Genomic DNA, 27,125 nt, shown 5'->3' on the forward strand with positions numbered 1-27,125 from the left:
TGTGGGCAGGCAGATGTGGGAATATTACTTCCCTTACCAGGACCCCTGCCTTCCATTAACACTGCCCATGATGGCACTGGGTATATTTTTAGTGGCTACCTCTCCTCTGTTAAGTCAACTTTCCTTTTTTTTTTTTTTTTTGAGATGGAGTCTCACTCTGTCACCCAGGCTGGAGTGCAGTGGCACAATTTCGGCTTATTGCAACCTCCACTTCCCAGGTTCAAGCAGTTCTCCTGCCTCAGCCTCCCGAGTAGCTGGGACTAGAGGCGTGTGCCACCAGGCCTGGCTAATTTTTTGTAGTTTTGATTAGCCAGGCAGGGTGGCATGCGCCTATAACACCCAGCTAATTTTTTTTTTTTTTTAATTTTTAGTAGAGATGGGGTTTTACCATGTTGGCCAGGCTGGTCTCGAACTCCTGGCGTCAAGTGATCCGCCTGCCTCGGCCTCCCAAAGTGCTGGGATTACAGGTGTGAGCCACTGCGCCCGGCCAGAGATTGGTCTTAAAATGCCATGACAGACAGCATTAATTGGAGAGAGATAATATTGGCCCAAATGCTGCCTCTTCAAATCCAAAATCCATTTTAGGGAGTGGAGAGGGAGCCTAACATTGGTTGTATGTGTGCATGCATGTATATGTATGTGCGTGTGTGTGTGTGTACAAGCTAATCACCTATCAAACATAATGCTGGGTACATTTGCATCTTTATTATTACAGTTATTGTTACTGTCATGGCTGTTTCAATTGGTTGAGGACCTGCTGTGCACTTCACATACATTAATTCCTTCATTCCACAAAGCCCTATGGTGATCATGGTTCTATACACAAGGAAAGAAAAGCAGAGAAATTAGACAACTTACTCAACGTCAAATGTCAGTAAGATACAGAATCCCAATCTAAACTCAGGTGTCTCTGGGCCCAACGCCTGTGATCTGTCCCTATTGTGTATTGCTTCATAAAAGTGCAATCCACTGACCAACAATCAAGCCCAGACTCCCTGGGCCCAGCTAGTGTGGACCAGGTGGATTGGAACTTCCTCACAGTGCCAGAGGAAATAGCAGTAGAGGTATCTGAGCCCTTTGGATTAAAGATAATGGAACATAGGGGGGACTCTCCAGAGCTTTTTGTCCTACCTTGAATCTCAGACCTTTAGAAAGAAACTTTGGGTGCTATCCTGATTCAACCGTATCCTTTTCATTATACTTTTGTAATATATATTATTAAAAATATAGGCCAGGTGCAATAGCTCATGCCTATAATCCCAGCACTTTGGGAGGCCAAGGTGGGAGTATCACTTGAGCCTAGGAGTTCAAGACCAGCCTGGGCAATATAGTGAGAACCTGTTTCTATAGAAAGTTAAAAAAAAAAAAAAATTAGCCAGGATTTTTAGTGGGATGATCACTTGAGCCCAGGGAGGTCAAGGCTGCAGTGAGCTGGGATCATGCCACTGCACTCCAGCCTGGGTGAGTGTGAGAGCCTGTCTCAAAAAATAAATAAATAAATAAAAATTAAAGCTGTTAAAGTAATGTTATATATATCACATATATTCTTTTTTATGCTTTTTTGTTTTCTTACTTTTCTCCTCAAATTCCTCTTACATATACACACACACACACACACACACACACACAGGGTCTCACTCTGTTGTCAGGCTGGAGTGCAACTATGCCCAGCTAATTTTTTATTTTATTTTTATAGACATGGGATTTTGCCATGTTGCCCAGGCTAGTCTCGAACTTCTGAGCTCAAGCAATCCTCCTACCTCAGCCACTCAAAGTGCCAGGATTACAGTCATGAGTCACTGCGCCCAGCCTAAATATTTTAAGATGTTATCACTTCATTGACAAGTCCACAAACAATATATCAACATTTTTTTCTTTGGCTCCATTCGTGTATGTGTGGATTTGGGTGTTTATGCCGGGAAGTCCTGGGAAAGTTCCATTTAGTGGAAAACATGCCCCAAAGGAGTTGTTCTACCCAAAGGGGAGAAAGTTGAGATACTAATCCACTGATTTATTGGTTGAGGGTTGCTCCTAAAGGTGTCCTTAACTCCCTGGCATTTGGAACTACCCTGAAGCTGATGAACACCTATGTAGACAAAGCCTTTATATGGAAAGTTGCAGATGCTTTCACTAGGAAACCATTAGCGGGAATGGCAAGTGCAAGGGACTGTGTCAAGGCATGACAGCATCTGCTACAGAATGTGACATTTAAAGCCGGGCGTGGTGGCTCATGCCTATAATCCCAGCACTTTGGGAGGCTGAGGCAGGCAGACCACTTGAGGTCAGGAGTTTGAGACCAGCCTGGCCAACATGGTGAAAAACCCAGCCTCTACTAAAAAAAAAAAAAAAAAAAAAAAAATTAGCTGGGTGTGGTGGTGCATGCCTGTAATCCCAGCTACTCGGAGGCTGATGTGTGAGAATCGCTTGAACCCGGGAGGCAGAGGTTGCAGTGAACTGAGATTGCACCACTGCACTCCAGCCTGGCAAGAGAGTGAAACTCTGTCTCAAAACAGGGCTGGGCGCGGTGACTCACGCCTGTAATCCCAGCACTTTGGGAGGCTGAGGCACGTGGATCACCAGGTCAGGCGTTTGAGACCAGCCTGGCCAAGAGACCAGCCTGGCCAATATGGTGAAACCTCATCTCTACTAAAAATACAAAAATTTGCTGGGTGTGGTGGCAATGTGCCTGTAATTCCAGCTACTCGGAAGGCTGAGGCAGGAGAATTGCTTGAACCGGGGAGACAGAGGTTGCAATGAGCCAAGATTGTGCCATTGCACTGCAGCCTGGGAGACAGAGCAAGATTCAGACTCAAAAAAAAAAAAAAAAGTGACATTTAAGCAAGGACTCAGGAAAGTGAATCATGTGGACATGTAGGGAAAGAATGTTTTAGGCAGAGGAAACAGCCATTGCAAAGGCCCCGAAGCAGGAGCTGTCTGTCTAGCATGTTGGGAGGAAAAGCAAGGAAGCCCATGTGGCTGGAGTAGAGTGAGCAAGGGGAGAGTAGATGAGACAAGAGTAGAGAAATCATAGAAGTCACAATTATATAGGATCTTGTGGGATGTTTTAAGGAATTTGGTTTCACTCTGAGCAAAATAGGAAACCATTAAAAACTTGAAAAGAAGTGTAATGTGATCTAACATATTTCAGAAGGTCAACCAGAGCCAGACATGGTGGCTCACACTTGTAATCCTACCTACTCTAGAGGCTGACATGGGAGGATTGCTTGAACCCAGGAGTTTGAGGATGCAGTGAGCTAGGATCATGCCACTGCTCTCCAGCCTGAGCAAAGAGTAACACCTTGCCTCTGGGGGGAAAAAAAAAAAGGTTCAGCCAGGCTGCTGTTCTGGAAATAGCAAAAGGGGAAGTCAGGAGACAGGAAGCTGTTGTCTTCCTGTCTTCTTCCAGGCAAGAAGTGGTAAGAAGTGGTTAGATTTTGAATATAGTAGGAAGGTAAAGCCTACTGAATTTCTGGACAGATTCAGTGTGAGGAGTGAGAGAAAAGAGGAATGAAGTACAAAACTAAGGATTTTAGCCTGAGCAATTAGGCTAAGGAAGGTTATGGGTAAAGTACGTTTAGGGAGACAATTAGACATTTGGCTTTCTAGCTCACCTCTTCACCAGTGATGAAGCCTTCAGGGTGCCATTTTTATTTAGGCAGTCCCATTTCCAACTTCCTATATGGCATGAACCAAAGTCTTAATTCTCATACTTATGTGGACATTTAACTCTCAAAAGTAACAATCCACTCACATACCTTCTCCTGGTCCCTAGAAGCCATAGCCAGTTCACATACTGACCACTCAGGTTTTCAGTTCCTCCTTTACCTCCGGCTCCTGACAGTTCTCTTTCTTTCTTGCAAATTTTACTTTGTGCAGTCGTTCCTTGGTATACATGTGGGATTGGCTCCAGGGCCCCTTGCATATGCCAAAATCCACACATAAGTCCTGCACTCAGCCCTGCGGAATCTGCACGTACAAAAAGTTGACTCTCCACATATGCGGATTTTGCATCCCTTGAATACTGTATTTTCAATCCACCTTTGGTTGAAAAAATCCCATGTATAAGTGGACTTGTGCATTTCAAACCCATGGTGTTCAAGGGTCAACTGTATTTCTTTTCTCTTTTTCTTTTTTTGAGACAAAATCTCACTCTGTTCCCCAGGATGGAGTGCAGCGGCGTGATCTCAGCTCATTGCAGCCTCCGCCTCCCAGGTTCAAGCAATTCTTGTGTCTCAGCCTCCCAAGTAGCTGGGATTACAGGCATGCACCACCACACCCGGCTAATTTTTGTATTTTTAGTAGAGACATGTTTTTGCCATGTTTGTCAGGCTGGTCTCAAACTCCTGGCCTCAAGTGATCCACCCACCTCAGCCTTCCAAAGTGCTGGGATTACAGGTGTGGACCACTGCACACAGCCTCAAGGGTCAATTGTATTTAAAAGAATGTTATACTTTAGTCAGCACCTCTATTTGTAGCAGGAATGTTTTCAGGTTATCTCACCTGTCATGTTGTTGCAACTGGAAGTCCCCCCAGGGGTGACTTGGATGGTCAAATTAACTTGGCAGGATTTATTTTCTGGAACGACAGACCCATCTGAATGAACACAACACCCCCTACCTTCCTGCCATGTTGGAAGCATCGACTCCTGGAAGCATTAGTCAGGGGAAGAGAAAGGAGCTGGAGCAGGGAGAGGGCAGAGCCTTCAAGGCAATCCTATCACTTTCTTCAACAAAATCCATGTCCATCTGCTGATGGGCTAAAGAGCAGAATCACAGGGTTTTTGATTGGATAGATGCTATCCAGTTCAACCTTCAACTGGGTGCAACCTCCTTGTCAGACAGCCTATTGCTGCAGGGCCCTCACTAATGACTTCATGCCAGGACTGTTCTCATTTTAAGCCTCTTCTTATTTTGAGATAACAATCTTGGCCAGGCGAGGTGGCTCACACCTGTAATCCCTCGGCACTTTGGGAGGCTGAGGTGGGAGGATCGCTTGAGCCCAGAAGTTTTGAGACCATTCTGGACAACATAGTGAGACTCCATCTCCACAAAAAATTTAAAAACTAGCCAGGCATGGTGGTGCGCATCTGTAGTCCCAGCTACTTAGGAGGCTGGGGTGGGAGGATTGAGCCCAGGAGGTTCAGGCTGCAATGAGGTGTAATGGCACCACTGCACTCCAGCCTGGATGACAGAGTGACACCCTGTCTCAACAACAACAACAACAACAACAAAACAAAGCTTTGGGAAATATGTTTGCTACTCATTCAGCCCACATCCTCTTGCTTTCCCTTCTACCTGGCAGCCCCTCATGGCCTCTTTCACATTTCTCTTCCTCTTCAGGTAAGGAGACCTAGTTCCTTCCATCTTTCCTCATACAAAGTGGTCCCAGAGTTGGATATTACCCACCAGAAGTGATGTATTTTTCTCTCACAGCTTCCCATGACAGGGCTGCCAGGTGAGCAGAACCTCCTCTCCCACTGTTGGAAGAATAACAGCAACCTCAAGGGCCTGATGAGGGTGTCAGATGGGGGAGCACCCACAGAGTGCCAGGCCAAGGCCTTGACCCACAAGAACAGAAGAGGGGGTGAGATAGAATTCCAAGGAAGTGCTGAAACTTTTCACTCAGTGGAGGCTCAGTTTACCAACCTAGGGGTGTATTAGTCAGCCTGGAAGGCCCCAGAGGGCCTGAGTTTGTTCTCTGAGCAAAGTAGTGAACTCTTTCCCTTTGGTGCCACCACCAAGGGCCCAAGCTGCAGCCTGATAACTTGACAGAGAGTGATATCTTCTCTCTTCCCTGCTCAGCTCTGACAGCGATCCCAGTTCCTATTCAGGGTAAATCATCCACTTTCACTTCTGCTCAGCGCAGCCTACACAGAGAGAGAATGAGGGGAGGGGAGGCACCTGGCCGTGCATGCTGTGTAGGGAAGGCTGTGGTGTTCTGGAAACACATGGAGGACATGTCTCCCAGAAGCTGCTCATTTATTCCCTGGTACATGCAGCCAGCTCTGCCTCATCCCTTTCTGGGCTCTGTGGCTAGACCTTATCTTCCCCTGGTTGCCAAATGAAGGAGGGCCTCCTCCTGTCTTCTTCACTGGCTCAGAAACACAGAAAAGATGTGTTGAGAGAACTTAGGGTCTGAGGGAGCTGTGAGAAGCAGAGCTCCTCAGACTGAGCTTCCCACCCCCACCCTAGGATGTCTATCCAGGAAAGGGGCTGACCAGTGGGACAAAGGCCTGCCAGGAGGAGCCTGGCTGAGCTACTTTTCTGCTTTCCTACTTGAGACTCAGTTCTGACCTCACACATACATAGAGAAGATGTCCTTTCAGACAGGAAATAAGACAAAGTTCTCAGATGAGCACTAAAAGTCTAAACTAGAAAGTTATTTTATCCTGTCCCTGCATATAAGACAGTGAATTAAAACCCAAAGTGCTCTGTGAAGAGGAGCAAGGTTGTCCTTGGAGGATACTCCTCCCAGCATGCAGGCCATATGTGTTCTCTGTCTTGGGTCCCAGCCTTGGAGTAGAAGGGCTGCAGCTCTAGGCAGGTGGTTGAGCAGCTCCACTACAGTAGGTTAGAGTTGCTGGTCTTGTCCTTTAAGGTATGGTGATGAGGTTCTATTTTCTATGTGCCTGCTGGAGACCCATCATGGTTTTCAAGTAATTATGCTGGACACAGAGGGAGGAGAAAACAGGAACTCATTATGAGGGATAGACTTAGCAGGGACTCAGACCAGGCCACTCACATTCACCCTATCATTCCTCCTGCAAACATCACAGGTTGTGGACAAGGATTCCTTCTGAGTAGCCCCAATTCTGTGAGAAATAACATTCCATTCAAACTCTTTCATTCTTTTATCCTAAAGAAAGTGTGTAAAACTATTTTAAAACAGTCTGGCAGGCATATTTGAAAGGAGGCATGTAGGTCTCAAGGGCATACTTGAGAGTTTCTGACAGGGAACAGGTTCAGAAAGAAAAGAAGAGGGTTCTATCTCCAGAGGAGTTAGGGGCCAGGTATTCAGAAGGGCCCTCTCTTTGCCACTGCAATCAATCAGATGTTCACAAATTATACCTTTTTAATGCATTGCTAGGCTCTTAGAAAGCAGGTGAAAACTGTGGGCTGAAACAGAAACAGTGGGCTATAAGCCAGCAAATGCTAAAACTAGCTTGGAACATGGAATCTTAGGTTCCCCACAAAGTAGGAGTCTGAACGGAAGCTCCCGTATTAAACTGGAATTCTTGAAGAGGGTTAAAATGGTCCTGGGTTGGTAATGCCCTACAGCTAACTGCAGAAAGCAAGTGCAAACCTTTTCAGTGGGAAAATAATTTCAATTTATGTGTTCAGGTCTCCTTGAGCTTAAGTTCAGTCAAACACAAGCTCATGATTTCAATACACACACATACACACACACACACACACACACACGCCACCGTCAAGCCACCATGAGACTCAGTAAAACAGGAAACAGATTTTGACCATGAAAAATCTGATCTATACATTTCCTATATAAAAATATATATTTAAATAACTATAACATAGAATTGAAAGAACATGGAATGGTTCAAGTATAATATTTGCATAAAAAGTTTGTGCATGGACATATCTTAAACATTAAAAATGGCCAATACAGAGAATTCTAGAGATTGGGGAATGATGAGAGAATAGAGTTTTGACTGTAGAAATACAGGATTCCTCTGCTTAATGATTTAGAATTTGTTTATTTTTTTGAGACACAGTCTCTGTCACCTAGGCTGGAATACAGTGGCACAATCTCGGCTCACTACAACCTCCTCCTCCCAGGTTTAAGTGATTCTCCTGCCTCATCCTCCTGAGTAGCTGGGATTACACATGTGCACCACCATCCCCGGCTAGTTTTTGTGTTTTTAGTAAAGACAAGGTTTCATCATGTTGGCCAGGCTGGTCTTGAACTCCTGACCTTAAGTGATCCGCCCACCTCAGTCTCCCAAAGTGCTGGGATTACAGGCATGAGCCACCAGGCCTGGTGAGTTGCACATTTTAAATGGGCGAATTGTATGGTATGCAAATTCTATCTCAATAAAGCTTTTTAAAAAGCATAAAATAGGCCGGGCGCGGTGGCTCAAGCCTGTAATCCCAGCACTTTGGGAGGCCGAGGCGGGCGGATCACAAGGTCAGGAGATCGAGACCACAGTGAAACCCCGTCTCTACTAAAAATACAAAAAATTAGCCGGGCGCGGTGGCGGGCGCCTGTAGTCCCAGCTACTCAGGAGGCTGAGGCAGGAGAATGGCGGGAACCCGGGAGGCGGAGCTTGCAGTGAGCCGAGATCGCGCCACTGCACTCCAGCCTGGGCAACAGCGTGAGACTCCGTCTCAAAAAAAAAAAAAAAAAAAGCATAAAATAAGGATTTATTTAAAATAACTAGCTGGGCATAGGGGCTCACGCCCATCATCCCAGCACTTTGGGAAGCTGAGGTGAGAGGACTGCTTGAGCCCAGGATATCAAGGCTGCAGTGAGCTATGATCGTGTCACTGCACTCCCTCCAGCTTGGGTGACAGAGCAAGACCTTGTCAAAAAAAAAGAGTAAGTCCTCGTGCAGTGGCTCATGCCTGTAATCCCAGCAATTTGGCAGGCCCAGGCAGCAGGATCCCCCGAGTCTAGGAACTGGAGACCAGCCTGAGCAACAAAGGGAGACCCTATCTCTATTTAAAAAAATGTTTTTAATTAAAAAGAAAACGCCAGGCGCGGTGGCCCACGCCTGTAACCCCAGCACTTTGGGAGGCCGAAGTGGGCAGATCACCTGAGGTTGGAAGTTTGAGACCAGCCTGACCAACAGGAAAAACCCCATCTCTACTAAAAATACAAAATTAGCCAGGAGTGGTGGCGCATGCCTGTAATCCCAGCTACTTGGGAGGCTGAGGCAGGAGAATCGCTTGAACTCAGGAGGCAGAGGTTGCAGTGAGCCAAGACTGTGCCATTGCTCCAGCCTGGGCAACAAGAGCAAAACTCCATCTCAAATAAATAAATAAATAAATAAATAAATAAATAAATAAGAAAAAGAAAAGAGGCCAGGCTGAGGCCAGAGAATGGCGTGAACCCGGGAGGCGGAGCTTGCAGTGAGCCGAGATCGTGCCATAGCACTCCAGCCTGGGGCGACATAGCGAGACTCTATCTCAAAAAAAAAAAAAAAAGAAAAGAAAAGAAAGAAAAAAATAAGACCAAGCATATTTGAAGGAGAACCAAATACAATGTTTAGATGTAGGAGATGAAACACAACTGAAGAGCGTATTAATAAACTAAAAGAGGAATCTAAGGAAGCTACCAGGCCAGGCGTGGTGGCTCATGCCTGTAATCCCAGCACTTTGGGAGGCCAAAGTGCACGGATCATGTGGTCAGGAGTTCAAGACCAGCCTGGCCAACATGGTGAAACCCTGTTTCTACTAAAAACACTAACATTAGCCAGGTGTGGTGGCGTGCACCTGTAATCCCAGCTACTCAGGAGGCTGAGGCAGGAGAATTGCTTAAACCTCGGAGGCGGAGGTTGCAATGAGCCAAGATCACACCATTGCACTCCAGCCTGGGCGGCAGAGGAAGACTCCATCTTGGGCAGGAAAAAAAGAAATTACCCAGGCTGGGCACGGTGGCTCATGCCTCTAATCCCAGCATTTTGGGAAGTCAAGGCGGGTGGATCATGAGGTCAGGAGTTTGAGACCAGCCTGGCCAACATGGTGAAACCCTGTCTGTATTAAAAATACAAAAATTAGCCAGGTATGGTGGCACACGCCTATAATCCCAGCTACTTGGGAGGCTGAGGCAGGAGAATCCCTTAGAACCCAGCGGGTGGAGGCTGCAGTGAGCTGAGATTGTGGCATTTCACTTCAGCCTGGGTGAAAGAGCAAAACTCCGTCTCAAAAAAAAAGTTACCTAAATTACAGCATAGAGAGATGAGGAGCTGGAAGAAACGTAAGATATTTTAAGAGATACAGAGGACAGAATGAAATAAAATACATCTAATCAGAGTCCTAGGAATGAGAATAGAAAGAAAAGGGAGGCAGTATGCAAAAAGATAACAGTTTCAATATCCCTTTCATGATTGAGAAAAAAAAATACACATTCAATGAATAGGAACAGAAAAGAACATCTTCAACCTAATAAAGAGCAGGTTCTAAAGTAAAGCCTGTAAGTGTGCTACCCCAAGTGTGGTCCTGGACTAGCAGCATGGACATCATCTGGGAGTTTATTCAAAATATAGAATCTCAGGCTCCATCAGTATCTGCTTTTTTTTTTTTTTTTTTTTTTTTTTTTTTTTTTTTTTTTAGACAGAGTCTCTCTTCATTGCCCAGGTTGGAGTGCAGTGGTGCAAGTTTGGCTCACTGCAACCTCCACCTCCCTGGTTTAAGAGATTCTCACGCCTCAGCCTCCCAAGAGCTGGGATTACAGGCATGCACCACCACAGCTGGCTAATTTTTGTATTTTTAGTAGAGATGGGGTTTCACCACATTAGCCAGGCTGGTCTTGAACTCCTGGCCTCAAGTGATCTGCCTGCCTCAGCCTCCCAAAGTACTGGGATTATAGGCATAAGCTATTGCTACCGGCCATCTGCATTCTGAAAAGACCGCCGGTGATTTGTGTGCACAGCACAGGATGAGACATGCTGCTCTATGGGACCTTCAGAATCCATGTAAGAAACCCCTATGCTTAAGCCTCTCTGGATGGGCTTCAGCTCCTCACAACCATCAGGTCAGTGAAGATGTCAGTTTAATCCTAAATGTAAAGAGTGAAGTCAACTGGGGGAAATGATGACACAAAATCCAGAAACTAAGAAAAAGAAGACCGATAAACTCGTGCCATGGTCTAAATGTCAGTGTCTCCCCAAAATTCGTATGTTGAAAGCTAACCCCCATGGCAATGCTATGAAGAGGTGAGGCCTTTGAGAAGTGACAGGTCTTGAGGGTTCTACCCTCAGGGATGGGATTAGTGCCCTATAAAAGGGGCCTGAGGGAGCTCGTTAGTTTATTGCACTTCTGCTGTGTAAGGACACAACTAGAAGGCACCACCTCTGAAGTGGAGGGCAAACCCTTACTAGCCCATATCTGCTGATGCCTTGATGTTACACTTGCCAGCTTCCAGAACTGTGAGCAATACATTTCTGCTGGTTTTTTTTTTTTTTTTTTTTTTTGATGGAGTCTCACTCTGTCTCCCAGGCTGGAATGCAGTGGCACGATCTCGGCTCATCGCAAACTCCACCTCCCCGGTTCAAGCAATTCTCCTCCCTCAGCCTCCCAAATAGCTGGAACTACAGGCATGCGCCACCAGGCCCAGCTAATTTTTGTATTTTTAGTAGAGATGGGGTTTCATCATGTTGGCCAGGCTGGTCTCGAACTCCTGACCTCAAGTGATCCACTCACCTCGGTCTCCCAAAGTGCTGGGATTACAGGCATGAGCCACTGCGCCCAGCCCATTTCTGCTGTTTAGAAGTTCCCCAGTCTAAGGTATTTTGTTACAGCAGCCTAAATGGACTAAGCTTGATTTCTTAAAAATAACAAAATACCTACAAAAAACCATAAGGAAAGTCAAAAGACAAATGACAAACAGGAAAAAATAGTTGTAAATCATATCACAAAGAGCTAACTTCTTGGTCAGGTGCAGTGGCTCATATCTGTAATCCCAGCACTTTTGGAGGCCAAGGTGGGTGGATGATCTGAGGTCAGGAGTTCGAGACCAGACTGGCCAATACGGTGAAACTCCGTCTCTACTTAAAATACAAAAAAATTAGCTGGGTGTGGTTGCGGGTGCCTGTAGTCCCAGTTATTCAGGAGGCTGAGGCAGGAGAATAGTTTGAGCCCAGAGGCAGAAGTTGCCGTGAGCCAAGATTGTGCCACTGCACTCCAGCCTGGGTGACAGAGTGAGACTCTGTCTCAAAAAAAGAAAAAAAAAAAAAATCCTAAAAATTAGTAAGAAAAAACTGGCCAGGTACAATGGCTCATGTCTGTGATCCCAGCACTTTGGGAGGCCAGGGCAGGCGGATCACTTGAGCCCAGGTGCTTGAGACCAGCCTAGGCAACATGGCAAAACCCCATCTCTACCAAAAAAAATAAATAAATAAAATTTAGCTGGGCATGTGGTGCATGCCTATAGTCCCAGCTATTCGGGAGGCTCAGGTGGAAGGATTGCTTCAATCTGTGAGGTCGAGGCTGTAATGAGCCATGATCATGCCAGTGCACTCTAGCCTGGGCAACAGAGTGCAACACTGTCTCAAAAGAAAAAAAAAGGAAAAAAAAAAAAAGGACACAGAAGCACCTATAGGTTGACACGGCATGTTCTTATGATCTTCAGGATGTGTTGCTAAGTAGAAAAAGCAAGATGCAGAAAACTGAGGGGAAGCCAGGCACAGTGGCTCACATCTGTAATCCCAGCACTTTGGGAGGCCGAAGTGGGTGGATCACTTGAGGTCAGGAGTTCAAGACCAGCCTGACCAACATGGTGAACCCCCATCTCTACTAAAAATACAAAAAAGTAGCCGGGCATGATGGCATACCTGTAATCCCAGCTACTCAGGAGGCTGAGGCGGGAGAATCACTTGAACCCGGGAGGCGGAGGTTGCAGTGAGCTAAGATCACACCACTGCACTCCAGCCTGGGTAATAAGAGTGAAATTCTGTACCCCCAAACAAAAAAAAAAAAAAGAAAGAGAGAGAGGGAGAGAATGGAAGGAAGGAAGGAAGGAAGGGAGAAAACTGAGGGAAACGCTAGAAACAAGTGATGGGGTGCCCTGTCAGAGGGGTTGCCAGGATCTGAAGCAAGTGACAGGGGTGCCCTATCAGAGGGGGTTGCCGGGAGCTGATGGAAGGGGACAGTGTTTGTACTTTCTTTTTTATTTTTGGAGACGGAGTCTCTCACTCTGTCACCCAGGCTGGAGTGTAATGGTGCAATCTCCGCTCACTGCAACCTCCGCCTCCCAGGTTCCAGCAATTGTCCTGCCTCAGCCTCCCCAGTGGCTGGGACTACAGGAGCACGCTGCCACACCCAGCTAAGTTTTTGTATTTTAGTAGAGACAGGGTTTCACCATGTTGCCCAGGCTGGTCTCGAACTCCTGAGCTCAGGCAATACACCTGGTTCAGCTGCCCAAAGTGCTGGAATTACAGGCTTGAGCCACCGTGCCCAGCCAGAGCCACTGTGCCCAGCATTTTTTTTTCTTTTTTTTATATAGAGTTTCGTTTTATTGCACAGGCTGGAGTAAAGGTAGTATGATCTTGGCTCACTGCAACCTCTACCTCCCAGGTTCAAGCGATTCTCCTGCCTCAGCCTCCTGAGTAGCTGGGATTACAAACATGTGCCACCACGCCTGGCTAATTTTTTGTATTTTTAGTAGAGACAGGGTTTCATCATGTTGCCCAGGCTGGTCTTGAACTCCTGACCTCAAGTGATCCACCCACCTCAGCCTCCCAAAGTGCTTGGATTACAGGCGTGAGCCACCGTGCCCAGCCATGTACTTTCACGCTTTCTTAATGTTTGAAACACCTGAATGTAGCACCTATTGAGTATGTTAATAAATAACTACAAAAATATTTATGAAAGAATGAACTCACTTGGGCATCTGCCCTGTGTGCATCTGCCACTTGCTGTATAAGCACTGCCTCTGCACGAACAGGAGTGTGCAGTGCACAGGGCCCTCTGTGTTCTAGCTCTAGGCCAGGCCTTAGTAGAGTGGAGACCCTCTGCACCAGCCTAACCTGCTCGAGGAGGAGAGTACCCCACCCAATCTATAGCTAACACCATGTCTAGCTATGCCTCAGCTGCATGTGATCCTCTGTCCCCTGCCACCTGTGCAGAGTGGACCCTGTTGGTCCTCCCTGACAGGTGGAAGCCTCAGGGGATCCCTGGGCTTTGTGCTGCAAACCATACATAGGCTAGTCAGTACTGACCAGCCATGTCTTGGCCTGGCCATGGTTGGTGGGACTCCTCTAGGGTCCAGCCCAATCGCAGTCCAGTTGGCAGAAGACACCCACTGACAGGGTGACTAATCTCCTTGGAAGGAATCACTCCTCCCTTACTTCTCTAAAGTAGGGAATATGATCCTGGGTTTCCTAGTCATGAGGTCACTGAGGCCCCCAGCCTCCTGGAGACATAGGCCTCTGAGTTACCTTCTGCTCTGTCTTGACTTTGGCATTGTAGAAGGAGATGGAATCAGGGCCCTCAGGAAGCACCCTCTGCTGCAGCTGGCTGAATTTGTCCTGGTCATCTTCTCCCTGGGGGAGGAGAGTCTCTTTAGCATGGTATTGTCAGGATATACCCTAGCAGAGCCTGTGATGGGCATCAGGACGGTTTGTGCCATACACCCCCATACCAAAAGGGCATCTCACAGCCCTCCAGCCCCCATGTCTGTCAGTGTTCCCACAGACAACCTGTAACTGCTGCCTGAGCAGGATGAACTGCTTTAGAAAGGTGGCAGTAGCAAGAGTGGTATTTTCCCCCATCCCTTGGTAACCGAGGAGAGACCTGTACCTGCCCACCTGCCTGGGCTGGCTAGGGAGAGGCTGGGTGCACCACACACACTGCCATGTTTGTGATGAGAACAGAGATCAAGGGGCACTGCCCATTGCCCCATGCTTAACCACTGCCACACTCCTGCCCTTGTGCTGCTCACCAGAGACACAATCCTGTTCACAGGGACCATGCCTGGCCGGATGCTGCCGCCTGGCTTCAATGCCATCTGCATGTCCTCAGGGATGACAAAGGACTCATTGTACCAGATGTCAAATTCTACAAGGAGGTGAGGAGACAGAACCTGAGGAAGCTGGGAAGGGCTGTGTGCTCTCATCTGTCTTATATCTGTTGCAGACTCACCACCTGTTTACTTTCTGCTCCAGGGTCTTACCCTGTCCCCATCTCCATCTGTGGCCCTCACAGTCCTGGGAACCACACATCTGAAGCCCCTACCCAGCCCCTGGCTCTGCCAGAGAGAAACTCTGAGGGTGCTTCCAGAACTCAGGCTGTGGCCTCTCCCTGAGCCTCCTTGTACCTCAGGTGGCGGCCAACCTTCCCAACTGTCGCACCCATGAGCAGGCGGTGGCGACACTGATCCACTAGGTGCTGGCAATACTGGATCTCAGCCCTGAGGTCACGCAGGTCCTGGTACTCGCTGCGGTACTGCTTCTTGAGGTCTTTGAGCTTCAGGATCAGCAGGAATTCCTCCTCATCGATGATCATCAGCCCCTTGTTTTCATATTCACCTGCAAGGTGATAGAAGAAGTCAGGAAATGAGGTGTCCACCTGAAATTGGGGGAGGAAGGGATTCCAGAAGGCGGGCACAGAGCTGGCAAATCATGAAGACAGGAGACCACAGGCAGGGCTGGGTCATGGCAAGGAGATGGGTAAAGCACAAGAAGGCCAGGCTGCCAGGGCATAATCTCACAGGGAGGGGAGCTCAGCTCAGTGGGGCCACACTGGCATTTTAGGACAAACAGGAGCAGACGGCAGGGGAAGGTGCAGAAGGCCCATGCTCCACGCTTACTTTATTTAAAACTCTATTAGTCAAAGATATTTAGTAAGCACCCCTAGTATACAAATGTCTATTTTTCTTGTAAATTACATCTACAAACTGCCATCACTGGCTAGTACTACAAGGCACTTGGGCAAGGCTCCTTATTAATAACAGCAGATGTTCAAATTGTCTCTTGCTGATTCCCACATCCACCAGCTACTTTTTTTTTTTTTCCTTTTTGAGATGGAATCTTGCCTTGTTGCCCAGGCTAGAGTGCAGTGGCACAATCTCAACTCACTGCAACTTCCATCTCCCGGGTTCAAGCGATTCTCCTCCCTCAGCCTCCTGAATAACTGGGATTATAGGCATGTGCCACCACGCCCAGCTAAGTTTTGTAGTTTTAGCAGAGACGGGGTTTCACCATGTTGCCCAGGTTGGTCTTGAATTCCTGACCTCAGGTGATCCGCCCACCTCAGCCTCCCAAAGTGGTGGGATTACAGGCGTGAGCCACCATGCGCAGCTCACTAGCTACCTTCTTGTTAGAGATGATTAGACATCTATATCGTGTTGAGTAGCTGTCAAAGGGCTCCAGGGACAAGGGTTAGTGCTATTCGTCTCTTTGCAAGGATCTTTTAAGGTCTGTCAGTTCAGTGACAGTTGTTGGGTTAACACAAAATAATATGATGTGCAAAGCCATTCACCCTGCTCTCCACTGCTCACAGCACCTGAAAGCTTAGCAAAGGCATCACATCAATCCCCATCCCCAAGTGTAAGGCAAGTGTGTTCTGCACATGACCTGAGGTGTGTGGCTGGGGTGCATGAGGCAGCCCCCAGGGGCTAGAGGAAAGTGTTAGCACTTCCACTGATGTTTATTGAGAAAAAAGTGAGACACATTAAAAGTCACTAATGGAGTCATTAATGGAAAAGCAAGTGTCTTGACTTTGGGATCTGGGATCTGGAGTGGGGAGTGGGAGTCACCCTCACCAGGTGTCTCACCTTCAGTGCGGAGCAATCTGCTGCGGTCTCTATGCTGTGGGAGGTCTCTGATGTGATTATTTGAATAAGCCACAATCCTTTACAGAGTAGAGTCTTTACAGTACTCTGTTGAGATAGGGAGTAACTGTGAACATCTTTTGTTCTACTCAGAGAATCTCTGATTATCTCCAGGAAAAAAAAGAGTTGAATTAAAGATGATTTTACATTTTTACATTTTTCTTTTTTTCTTTTCTTTGTTTCTTTTTCTTGAATTACTGGCCTCAAGTAATCCTCCTGCTTCAGCCTGTCAAATAGCTGGAATTACAAGCATATGCCACCACAACTGGCAATTTTGTATTTTTTTTTTTTTTTTTTTTTTTGAGACGGAGTCTGGCTCTGTCCCCCAGGCTGGAGTGCAGTGGCCGGATCTCAGCTCACTGCAAGCTCCGCCTCCCGGGTTTACGCCATTCTCCTGCCTCAGCCTCCCGAGTAGCTGGGACTACAGGCGCCCGCCACCTCGCCCGGCTAGTTTTTTGTATTTTTTAGTAGAGACGGGGTTTCACGGTGTTCGCCAGGATGGTCTCGATCTCCTGACCTCGTGATCCGCCCGTCTTGGCCTCCCAAAGTGCTGGGATTACAGGCTTGAGCCACCGCGCCCGGCCCTGTATTTTTCTTTTACAAAAGACTAATGTTCCAAATATGCTGACCTTTCTGGGTCAACAAGTGGCTATCAATCATAAGGTATCTAAGAGATTGATTGATTGATTGATTGATTGGACACGGCCTCACTCTGTCGCCAAAGCTAAAGTTCAGTGACACGATCATGGCTCACTGCAACCTCAACCTTCTTGGCTCAGGTGATCCTTTTACCATGCCTCCCAAGTAACTGAGACTATAGGCATGTGCCACCACGCCCAGCTAATTTTTTATGTTTTTTTTGTAGAGACAGGGTCTCACTCTGTTGCCCAGGCTGGTCTCAAACTCCTGTGCTCAAGCAATCCACCCACCTCGGCCTCCCAAAGTGCTGAGATTACAGGTGTGAGCCACCTTGCCTGGCCTAGGAGATATGACTTTACTTGATCTGTTCAAGTAAATTCAATAAAATAAAGGTATTTTATTAATATTTTAATAATCAGTGGAAAAACACTACTTTTGGAGGAGAGCACAAAAATGAGTTTTTTTGATACTGATAGATAAAATTTTAAATATTAAAAATTTGTTGGGTCAGGCGCTGTGACTCACACCTGTAATCCCACCACTTTGGGAGGCTGAGAAGGGCAGATCACGAGGTCAGGAGATTGAGACAATCCTGGCTAATACGGTGAAACCCTGTCCCTACTAAAAATACACAAAATTAGCCGGGCATGTTGGCAGGTGCCTGTAGTCCCAGCTACTCAGGAGGCTGAGGCAGGAGAATGGCGTGAACCCAGGAGGTGGAGCTTGCAGTGAGCCAAGATCACGCCACTGCACTTCAGCCTGGGCGACAGAGCGAGACTCTGTCACACACACAAAAAAAATTTTTTTTGGCCGAGTGCAGTGGCTCACACCTGTAATCCCAGCACTTTGGGAGGCTGAAGTGGGCAGATCACCTGAGGTCAGGAGTCCAAGACCAGCCTGACCAACATGAAGAAACCCTGTCTCTACTAAAAATAAAAATTAGTTGGGCGTGGTGGCGCATGCCTGTAATCACAGCTACTTGGGAGGCTGAGGCAGCAGAATTGCTTGAACCCGGGAGGCAGAGGTTGCAGTGAGCCAAGATCGTGCCATTGCACTCCAGCCTCAGCAACAAGAGTGAAACTCTGTCTCAAAAAAGAAAAAAAAATAATTTTAATGCCTTCCTCATCTCATCCTTTGAAACTGTCCACTTTCAGGTGTATTTAGGAGTACATGATATGCCAGCATAGCATGCATATGTTTTATCTTAAATATGTAATAAGGAGCTGTATGTTCAAAGAAAGTGTGAGCAGAGAGGACAAAGAAGTGCTTGTTTGTCCCATAAAATCTTCACCACGTCCTCTCCCTGTGGTTCTGGATAGGGGTATGTCTATAGCCACCATCACTGGCCTTCTCCAGCTTCCCAGACCCGTGGAGGGCTTTGCCCTTAGGAACAGCATGTCATAATTGGTCTGTGAGGTATAAGAATGGCCCCAAGAATTAGAACATAAAGTTGCCCTCTGAGAAATAATTGTTTAATTTTTTTTTTTTTTTTTTTTTCTGAGACAGTCTTGGTCTGTCACCCAGACTGGAGTGCAGTGGCGCAATCTTGCCTCACTGCAACCTCTGCCTCCTGGGTTCAAGCAATTTTCATGCCTCAGCCTCCCAAGATGCTGGGATTACAGGTGTGCACCACCATACCCTGCTCCTCTGAGAAATAAATGAGTAAAATGCACCTTCTGTGAGTGAAATGATGCATCTGACTTGCAGGAATAAACCAAGTGACATCTGGAGATCACTTATGAAAGCTGGCCTGGAACAGGGTTGTGATTTAGCAAGGGAAAGCCCAGTAACCTGTGGTGTTTCCTGTCTGGAAGAAGACAATGAGACTGAGCCAGGAGTGTGAAGAACAGGGTGGCCTCTAAACCACCTGTCCCAGAGTTGGAATTGTCACTCATTAAAATGCAGGTCCTGGGCCCTGCTCCATCTCTCCTCAGTCAGAACCACTTGCTGAGGGGCTGGGAATCTGCACTTGAGCAGCCCTCCCAGATAAGTCATCTGAACACGTAAGCTTGATGGGCCTTGGCCCTCAGTGCAGGTGTGGGTGGTGCACACCACCAGGACAAGGACACTGGGTCAGGGTAACCAGGTGAGCACCCTCCCCACATTGGGGTCCTTTGCTCTTTGAGCCTGGAGCACCCTCTGCCACCTGCCCTAGGAGACAAGACTTTGACAGACCAGCACCGGTGTCACGGATTCAGCATAGGGAATGGCCTTACTGAAAGTGAGTCCCTTGGCTCTCTGGCATCCATATTCTTGTTCCCTTACTTGGTTTTCCATAGTCCCTACCAGCAGCCCCACCTCAATCTGACCACCTGGAGCAGTGAGGAAACCACACAGAGACCCACGGACCTTGTAGAAGTCACCAGCTACCCATCTCCCAGTGATACCTCTGCAGGACAAAAGGCCTGTTTCACCATGGACAGTAGCACATATGGGGTGGAAGGCCCAGCACCTAGGTCTGAGATAATGCAACAATGAGGGACCCACAGGCAGAGGCTGGCTGACAGGGGAGGACTCTGAGGCTCTCAGGGGCTGACCAGAGCTAAGTGATCTGACCTATGGGTGAAGGCCACACCCCAGTACCCCCACTGGCCCCTCCCATCTCAGTCCTCTAGTGCCAAGGGCTGTTCTGCTTCGACCAGCATGACTCTGAGACCCCAAAGCTCCCTAGCCATCTTTCCATCACATTTACCTTGCTTCTCCCGCAGTGACTTCTGGAAATCCAGGGCCTCCTTGGTCACATCAATCTCCCGCTTGATGGCATTGATGCGCTGCGTGGTCTCGCTGGCCCTTTTCCTCCGTTCGTTCAAGATGGATTTGTTTTCTTTGAAAATTCGGTTGATCTCACTACCTCGCTCGTTCTTAAACTCCTCAAAGGCCACTGGTTTGGAGGGTGGGGTGTCGGGCCTTGAGATGCAAGGGTGAGACCAAAGAGGATAAATGAGGTGGCTGCCTTGGAGCCACCAGGCACTTCATCTTTCTTCCCTGGGGCTTCTGTGGGCAGGAGGCAGAAGTGCTAGGCACCACCTACCCCAGACAGGAGCTAAACTCTGTGAATCATTCCCTCCTCTTTGTTTTACTCAGCACATGTACAAGGTCACATGCCCATGGCAGAAAGGGAGGAAAGCAAGGAAAAGTATAAGAAAAAAACAACAATAAGAAAAGAAAAGAACAATGGCGTATGGTGGTGTGTCTCCTTCTGGATTTCTTTCCTTTTTTTTTTTTGAGACAGAGTTTTGCTCTTGTTGCCCAGGCTGGAGGGCAATGGCGCAATCTTGGCTCACTGCAACCCCCACCTCCTAGGTTCAAGCGATTCTCCTGCCTCAGCCTCCCGAGTAGCTGGGATTACAGGCATACGCCACCACGCCCGGCTAATTTTTTTAATTTTAGTAGAGACTGGGTTTCTCCATGTTGGTCAGGCTGGTCTCAAACTCCCGACCTCAGGTGATCCACCCGCCTCGGCCTTGGCCTCCCAAAGTTCTGGGATTACAGGCATGAGCCACCACGCCTGGCCCTGGATTTCTTTTATGTGTATATATATATATGGTTTTTGTTTTTTTTTTTTTGAGACAGTATCTTGCTCTGTTGCCCAGGCTGGAGTTCAGTAGCTCAATCATAGCTCACTGCAGCCTTGAGCTCCTGGGCTCAATCAATTCTCGTGCCTCAGCCTCCTGAGTAGCTCGGACTACAGGCATGTGCTCCCATGCTCAGCTACCTTTTAATTTTGTATAGAGACAGACTCCCACTATGTTGCCCAGGCTCTCCAACTCCTGGGTTTAAGCAATCCTTTCACTTTGGCCAACCGATGTGCTGCAAGCATGAGCCACCATGCCTGGCCTCTTTGATATATTTTTGAATGGCTAAGGCCATGCAGTATGTTTAATTTTACATCTTACTTTTTTCAAAAGAGCATTTAATGTTATTAAAAACCCTTTGAGAACTCTAGTTAATGAGTGTAAGATGAAGTGTTGGGGCAAGGGGAAGTGGATTGATGTGGGCAACTTTGAAATGCATCAAAAAAATAACATAGAGGAATAGAAGGATAGAGGCAGAATGAAACAAGAATAGTAACATGTAAATTGTAGAATTGGGAGGATGCTTGGTGTACAGGTGTTCGCTGTACAATTATTTCAACTTCTCTGAATGTTTAGAAATGTTCATAGGCTGAAATTCTTCACGGACAACCCAATGGCAGAGAACAATTCACTTAGTGCCCTTTCCCTAGTGTTGGCTACTGACTGAAGGTATTTCAAAAATATATATATATTGCTTTTTAAATAAATGATGAATACATATCTTTTGCATAAATCTTGTTTCACATCTATTTCCTTACGATAGATCCTTAAAAACTCATCAGGGAGAGAGGCTGAGTGATTCAAGGAAAGGGAAGAGGTTATATTCTTTCATATCTTAAAAATTTTTAATCTTTTGAATGCAGTACTTGTACAAAAGATACATAACTTTAATTATTTAAATAATTGCTATTTGGAGGGTCTAAAATGATTCCATGTTTAATTGTACATCTTGGATGACTCCTGAGGTTGGATCATTTTGCAGGTGCATAGTCATGTTTTCTTCCTTGGGGACTGTGCTCCTAGTCTTTGCCTATTATTCCTTATTTTATTTCTCTTTTATCTGCAGGTACTCTTTACATGTTGAGGATCACATATGGTTTTGTTTGATCTGGTGCAGAAGCTAACATTAGCTGATTACCTAATTGGGCGTAATTCCTCCTTCGGGGAGTCTGAGGGAAGGGGCTCAATGCTGGAAGTTTCCCGGTCCCGCGAAAGCATGTCTTTGACATCCCCATCTTTGGAGGATGGGACCAGCTGGGTCTTGGAGGTGGAAACGTAATCCAAGTCCTTCCCATTCACAGGGCTGCTGGCACCTTCCTTTCTTGCCAAGGAGCTGGAAGAAGGCATGGAAGCCCCAGGGTTCAGTCATGGGCAGTGAGGTATCGCAGATGCCAGGATGAGTGACCTTTCTCAGCACTCACTACACTGGGAGCCCCACCTCACTCAGCTCCCACCTTGTTCATATTCCTAGGTAAAAGCGCAAATAGTGTGATGCTAAGCCAGGCAGATGTGGAGGAAGAAGAGGGCATTTTTCTCCCTTTTATCAGAACAAAGAGCTCTCAGTGGTCTTGGCAGGAGACGCTTGGGAAAAATGGGTACAATCTCCAGGGACTGAAAGTGTATGGACCTGTGGGATGGGCCACAGGTTCTCAGGAACCACCATGGCTGCTGAGGTCTGAGTCATACAGGCTGCCCTGGGAAGGACTGGCAGAGCCCCATACAGGGTGGGTCTGTCTGTGGACCAATGGTAAGGCAGGATGGCTCTGCCCTGCTGTTCTTTTTTTTTTTTTTTTTTGAGACAGAGTCTACCTCTGTTGCCCAGGCTGGAGTGCAGTGGCGTGATCTTGGCTCACTGCAAGCTCCACCTCCCAGGTTCACACCATTCTCCTGCCTCAGCCTCCTGAGTAGCTGGGACCACAGGCACCCGCCACCACGCCTGGCTAATTTTTTTGTATTTTTAGTAGAGATGAGGTTTCACTGTGTTAGCCAGGATGGGCTCGATCTCCTGACCTCGTGATCCTCCCGTCTCGGCCTCCCAAAGCGCCGGGATTACAGGCGTGAGCCACCGCGCCCGGCCTGCCCTGCTGTTCTTACTGGTCCACACCCTGTTCTCCACACCAGCTCCCAGAAAAGTAGCTGTCCTCCCTGCCGAAGCAACAGTGCTTGGTGCCTTTCTCCAAGAAGAGGCAGATCTGAGGACCGAACTGGCAGGAGGATGCCCATGGCTCTTCCCAAAGGTCTGAGGATAGAAAATCTGTTTCTTCCTCTTTCATCCTCCTTGCAACAAGTATGGCTCAGGGGACTGAGCCTCAACCAATCAACTACTGCACTGGTTATCCGGAAGCAGAACAGAGAGGGTTGGGGTGTGACTGTACTCATGAAGAGGCAGGAGGAGGCCAGGGACACTGGCATCCTCTGCCGCCTGACTCTTGTCCTGCGTGTAACAGTTTTCTACAATCAGCTCTGGCCCGTGGCCTGCGCTCACTCACTTATCCTCACAACAACCTCAACAACAACCTCAATGACTTGGATGCTATTATTATTTTTCCCATTTTGGAGATGCAGAAACAGGCACAGAGTGGTTCTCATGTCTCACATGGGGTGACCCCTTGGGTGTGAGAAGTGCAGAGCAGGGAGGGGAGCCCGGGCGTCAGCTCCAGAGCCTGTGCTCTTACCCACCACTACACAGCACCCCGGGAGAGTGGGCTCACTAAGTGAACCTAAATGCTCTTCCCACCTTGCACATACAAACGGATCTTGCCTGAAAGGTGAACTGGAGTTTTAGGTGACCTGAGTGCCAGTCGGCAGGAAGACCCTAGTGAAGTGAGGGGAGGCAGTACAACATAAAGTACCAGAGGGCATGGGCTCTGGGGAGCTGGTCCAGCTTCTCGCTGCCATTCTACTAGTCATTGGTGGTGTGGCCTTGGGGAGTGACTTCCCCTCTCTAAGCCTCTGTTTCTTCATCAGTATAATGAAGACATTAACTCCCACCTCACCAGGTTGCTGTGAAGATGAGAGGTGATTCTTGTGGGGTTCCAAACCAACCCCAGCCCGGACCCCACAGACTTGCTAGTATTGGCAGCAGTGACGTCCATTGCGCCAACCCAGTAGCTGAGACACCGGGGGAAGGCGGGAACAGTGCACATCCTCCCATTCACCCACCGAGGAGGGCCAGCTGCTGAGGAGGCAGAGCGGCAAGGTCACTCACCTAAGGGGCTCTTTGAATGTCTTCTTGGACTTGGCTTTCTTCCCAGGTTTGGTAGAGAAAGGGGCAACTCCGAGTCCAAAGTTTTGTCCTTCAGGCTCACCCACTAGGTGGCCATCAACATCCACAAGCCCCGCCTACATAGAGAGGCCAGCCAAAGGTCTGTGAGTTAGATTAAGGGCTTGGGCCCCTTGGGGACCCACGTGTATATGGCCCAAGGCTCAGGGTGGACATGTTCACCGTACACACCAAGGTTTGGCAGCTGCTAATGCCAGCCTCAGGCTGTCCCCAGTAGAGCGGTCCCTGATCACTCTGCCAAATGTTCACTTTCCACATGCACCCCCTCACCAGTATGGCACCTCATTCCATACTCTGGGGATTTAAAAGCTTATTTCCAACCTAATTCCAGGAATTTGTCTTTAATATTATTATCCATGTTTCTACCTTATGGAAATTATTTTTAATTCAAAAGTGGTTTACTCTTACACAGGTCACCTATGTTCATTCTGGTGTTACCTTTATCTGTTGCAATCCTAGCTCTGGTTTAATGCATAATACTTGCTGGCTCTGCAAAGGTCTGAGGATGGGAAATCTGAGGTGAGTGCTGTCGGCAAGTGGCAACTATGCTTACCTTCTGGACAGCAGAAATGGCTGCAAAGTCATTCCTGTCAATGAGGGTGTACTTCCTGCGCAAAGTGGACTCCACTTCCTGTTCCTGTTGGCTTGGGAGACAGCACAAGAGAACAGCTTGTACCTGGAGCCATGCTGAATCCACTGGGGTAAGAACCAAGTACTGGGGTTAAAAGTCATATGGGCAAGGTCCCTTGTATGGGGCCACACCTTCATCATGAACCAGACCAGACAAAAGACAAAGGACTCACTTTCCCCTGCCCCATTGCATATACCCACTGTCCAACCCCCAAACCTGCAGGGGCCACCTTATGCCATGTGTATCTGCTCCAAGATGACACTTGATAAGGACTGTAAGCTTCACTTGGGACCATGTGGGGTTCTGTCTTAGGTTCTGTCTCTAACAGGCCCCTTGGAATCATGTGACCAGCTTTAGTGACACCACCTAGCATAAGCTGCTTAGACTATGGGTATGTTTGCACCCAAGTAAACCACAAATGCTTCCTGAGGTGGGGGTGTGTGGCAATATTCACAAGGTGAATATTCACAACGCCCTGCTCTGGGCACACTCAGAGCTGGCATTTCATAAACACCTCCTGTCCAATTAATGAACTCACTGAATATCTACCAGGGACCCAGGCATGCCCCCAAGGACTCTAATTTGGCTCTTTATCCACAAGCATGAAGAGGATGCTCTTGGAGGCAAGTGCCCAGATCGCAGGAGATGAAAATGGCAGCCTGATGTAGGAGTGAGGCAGCGGTGGGGGTCTCTCACCTTAGAACCACCCGGAACTGGTTGAACACCTCCTTGATCTGTCTAAGGTTGATTATCTGGAGGGAAGAGAGCAAGGCAGAGGTTAGACCAAGGGCACCTAGAGGGACCAGGTTGCGTCTATGTTAGTAGAGAAATCAAGACCCCTTGGCTGACTCCTGGACCATCTGTCTCGAGAAGAGGACATTTGCACACAGCCTCTCAGCAAAGTGGCAGCCAAGCCCTTCTCCAGAGCAGAGAAACACCTGATTAATAGTTTTAAAACTAAGTGTTTGCTGAGGCTATAAAAACCACCTTTTCTAAGTGGAGACCTCTATAAAACGAAATGATTCTATACCTTGAAAATACCTTCTAAAGTTTTTTATAAATAAAACGTATTTCCTCAGCTTTCTCTTCCAAAAGGCTCTGCCTGCTGTCTTCAGATGGAGCCCATTTATGGACCTGTCTGCATGGGCACAGACACGTACACGAGGCCGGAGGAAGGTTACTGGCCTCCCCCCGGGCCTAAAGCCCACAGCATTCCCCTTGACCAAGGGTTAATCTGGGACTGCCCCTCCTATGAAGGCCAGAAGAGTCCATCCCTTAGTTGCCCCAGGCCTGCTTCTTGGAGCTGCCCATAGTAACAGCCAGGGGGGTCTGCCCATGTCTCCAAGAAGAGGGGTTCGATGGACTGCACTGTGAAAACAGGATGCAGCCTCTTCCCCCTGAGGACCCTTCCTTGTGGGGCAGTTTCCCCCTCCTTGGCCCACTCCAACATGGGCCCTGGGGTCTACCTTGTAGACAACCAGCATGACCACCATCCTTTATCAGCTTCATTCTGCGGACACAGTCAAGCCACCCAGGTGCAGCAGTTCAGTTCATCACCACTCCGTTTCCCTCCCCACTAGGCAGGTAAGGCCACTGAAGTACACGCGGTTGAGTATTTTGCCAAGGTCACTCAGCAAAGAAGCAGCTGAGCTAGGATTCAATCCCAGAAAGCCTGGCTCTAGGGCCTGTGCTTGTGCCCCTGAGATGAGCTGAAGGGTCCCTGACATCAAGAGTCCAGCACCACCCTCCACCCACTGCACCCATTCATGTGAGGTTCTGAGGCTAGCAGAGCATGCGTTGGGGTGTGCCCAGGATAGGGAGGTCCAGGCTGGCTCAGCACAGTGGTCACAGAGGGGTTCCTTACATCGATCTCGTCCAGCGTCCCCTCCAGGTACCTCCGCACCTGGGAGTTGATCTCAGCAATCTGGATTTCATCCATGGCTTCATAGGTCACAAAGGTGCGGTTGGTCTTGAAGGAGGATGAAGAACATGTGGATAAGCAACAAGAACCCGAGCCCATGCGGGAGTGGCAGGGGCCATTCTGAGAGGCAAAGTAGGGAGGCTGGGCACAGGCCCTGGCTGACCAAGCTGGCTCATTCCCTTCATCATCGGGTCCTGCCAGAGGGCCTAACACACAGGCCAGGTGCTTGAGTCAGAGATGGGTAATGGGGTCGGGGAGGAAAGGAAAGTCCCTCAGACATGGGGCCTGCTACTCCAGACAGAGGCTCTGCTGCCTGAGTCCCAGCAGACTCTGCAGCATAAGAACCGCGAGGACGGGAGGCATGCCCTGCCTCTGGCTTGAGGCCCCTCAGGACCACCGGAAGACTCTGCCCCCACCCCCTGTCCTCATGGCCCCTTGCTGCTGCCCCTTTCCTGCCACTCAGCCTGCCCCCTGACCCCGCCTACTACCGGCCTTGACCCATTATGCTGTCTGCCCCTAGCCCCAGTCGCCCCTTATCCCAGCACCTCTGCCCTCCTTCCTTGCCTC

General features: G+C 48.2%; 1 protein-coding gene across 14 annotated transcripts in view; it reads right to left on the minus strand.

The window, feature by feature from the left end:
• Nucleotides 1-474: 474 nt before the first annotated feature.
• LOC105480381 (kinesin family member 9) overlaps nt 475-27,125 on the minus strand; it is a 59,351-nt gene continuing 32,700 nt past the window's right edge. For 5 of the 14 annotated variants that reach the window (XM_071091578.1, XM_071091583.1, XM_071091577.1 and 2 more), the window contains 10 exons: nt 26,502-26,606; nt 25,334-25,389; nt 24,560-24,650; nt 23,932-24,065; nt 21,862-22,056; nt 19,841-20,055; nt 15,029-15,205; nt 14,620-14,735; nt 14,117-14,221; nt 485-816 (listed from right to left, as the gene is read on the minus strand). In XM_071091578.1, the coding sequence (XP_070947679.1) occupies nt 739-816; nt 14,117-14,221; nt 14,620-14,735; nt 15,029-15,205; nt 19,841-20,055; nt 21,862-22,056; nt 23,932-24,065; nt 24,560-24,650; nt 25,334-25,389; nt 26,502-26,606 (1,272 nt within the window). In that variant the 3' untranslated portion in view covers nt 485-738. Of the gene's footprint in view, nt 817-5,961; nt 6,665-14,116; nt 14,222-14,619; nt 14,736-15,011; nt 15,206-19,840; nt 20,056-21,861; nt 22,057-23,931; nt 24,066-24,559; nt 24,651-25,333; nt 25,390-26,501; nt 26,607-27,125 lie in introns of those variants that run through there. The other 9 variants (XM_011739120.3, XM_011739118.2, XM_011739123.3 and 6 more) reach the window with 7 other exon arrangements.

Source organism: Macaca nemestrina, chromosome 2 (genome assembly GCF_043159975.1).
Source record: "Macaca nemestrina isolate mMacNem1 chromosome 2, mMacNem.hap1, whole genome shotgun sequence".
NCBI classification, from domain to species: domain Eukaryota; kingdom Metazoa; phylum Chordata; class Mammalia; order Primates; family Cercopithecidae; genus Macaca; species Macaca nemestrina.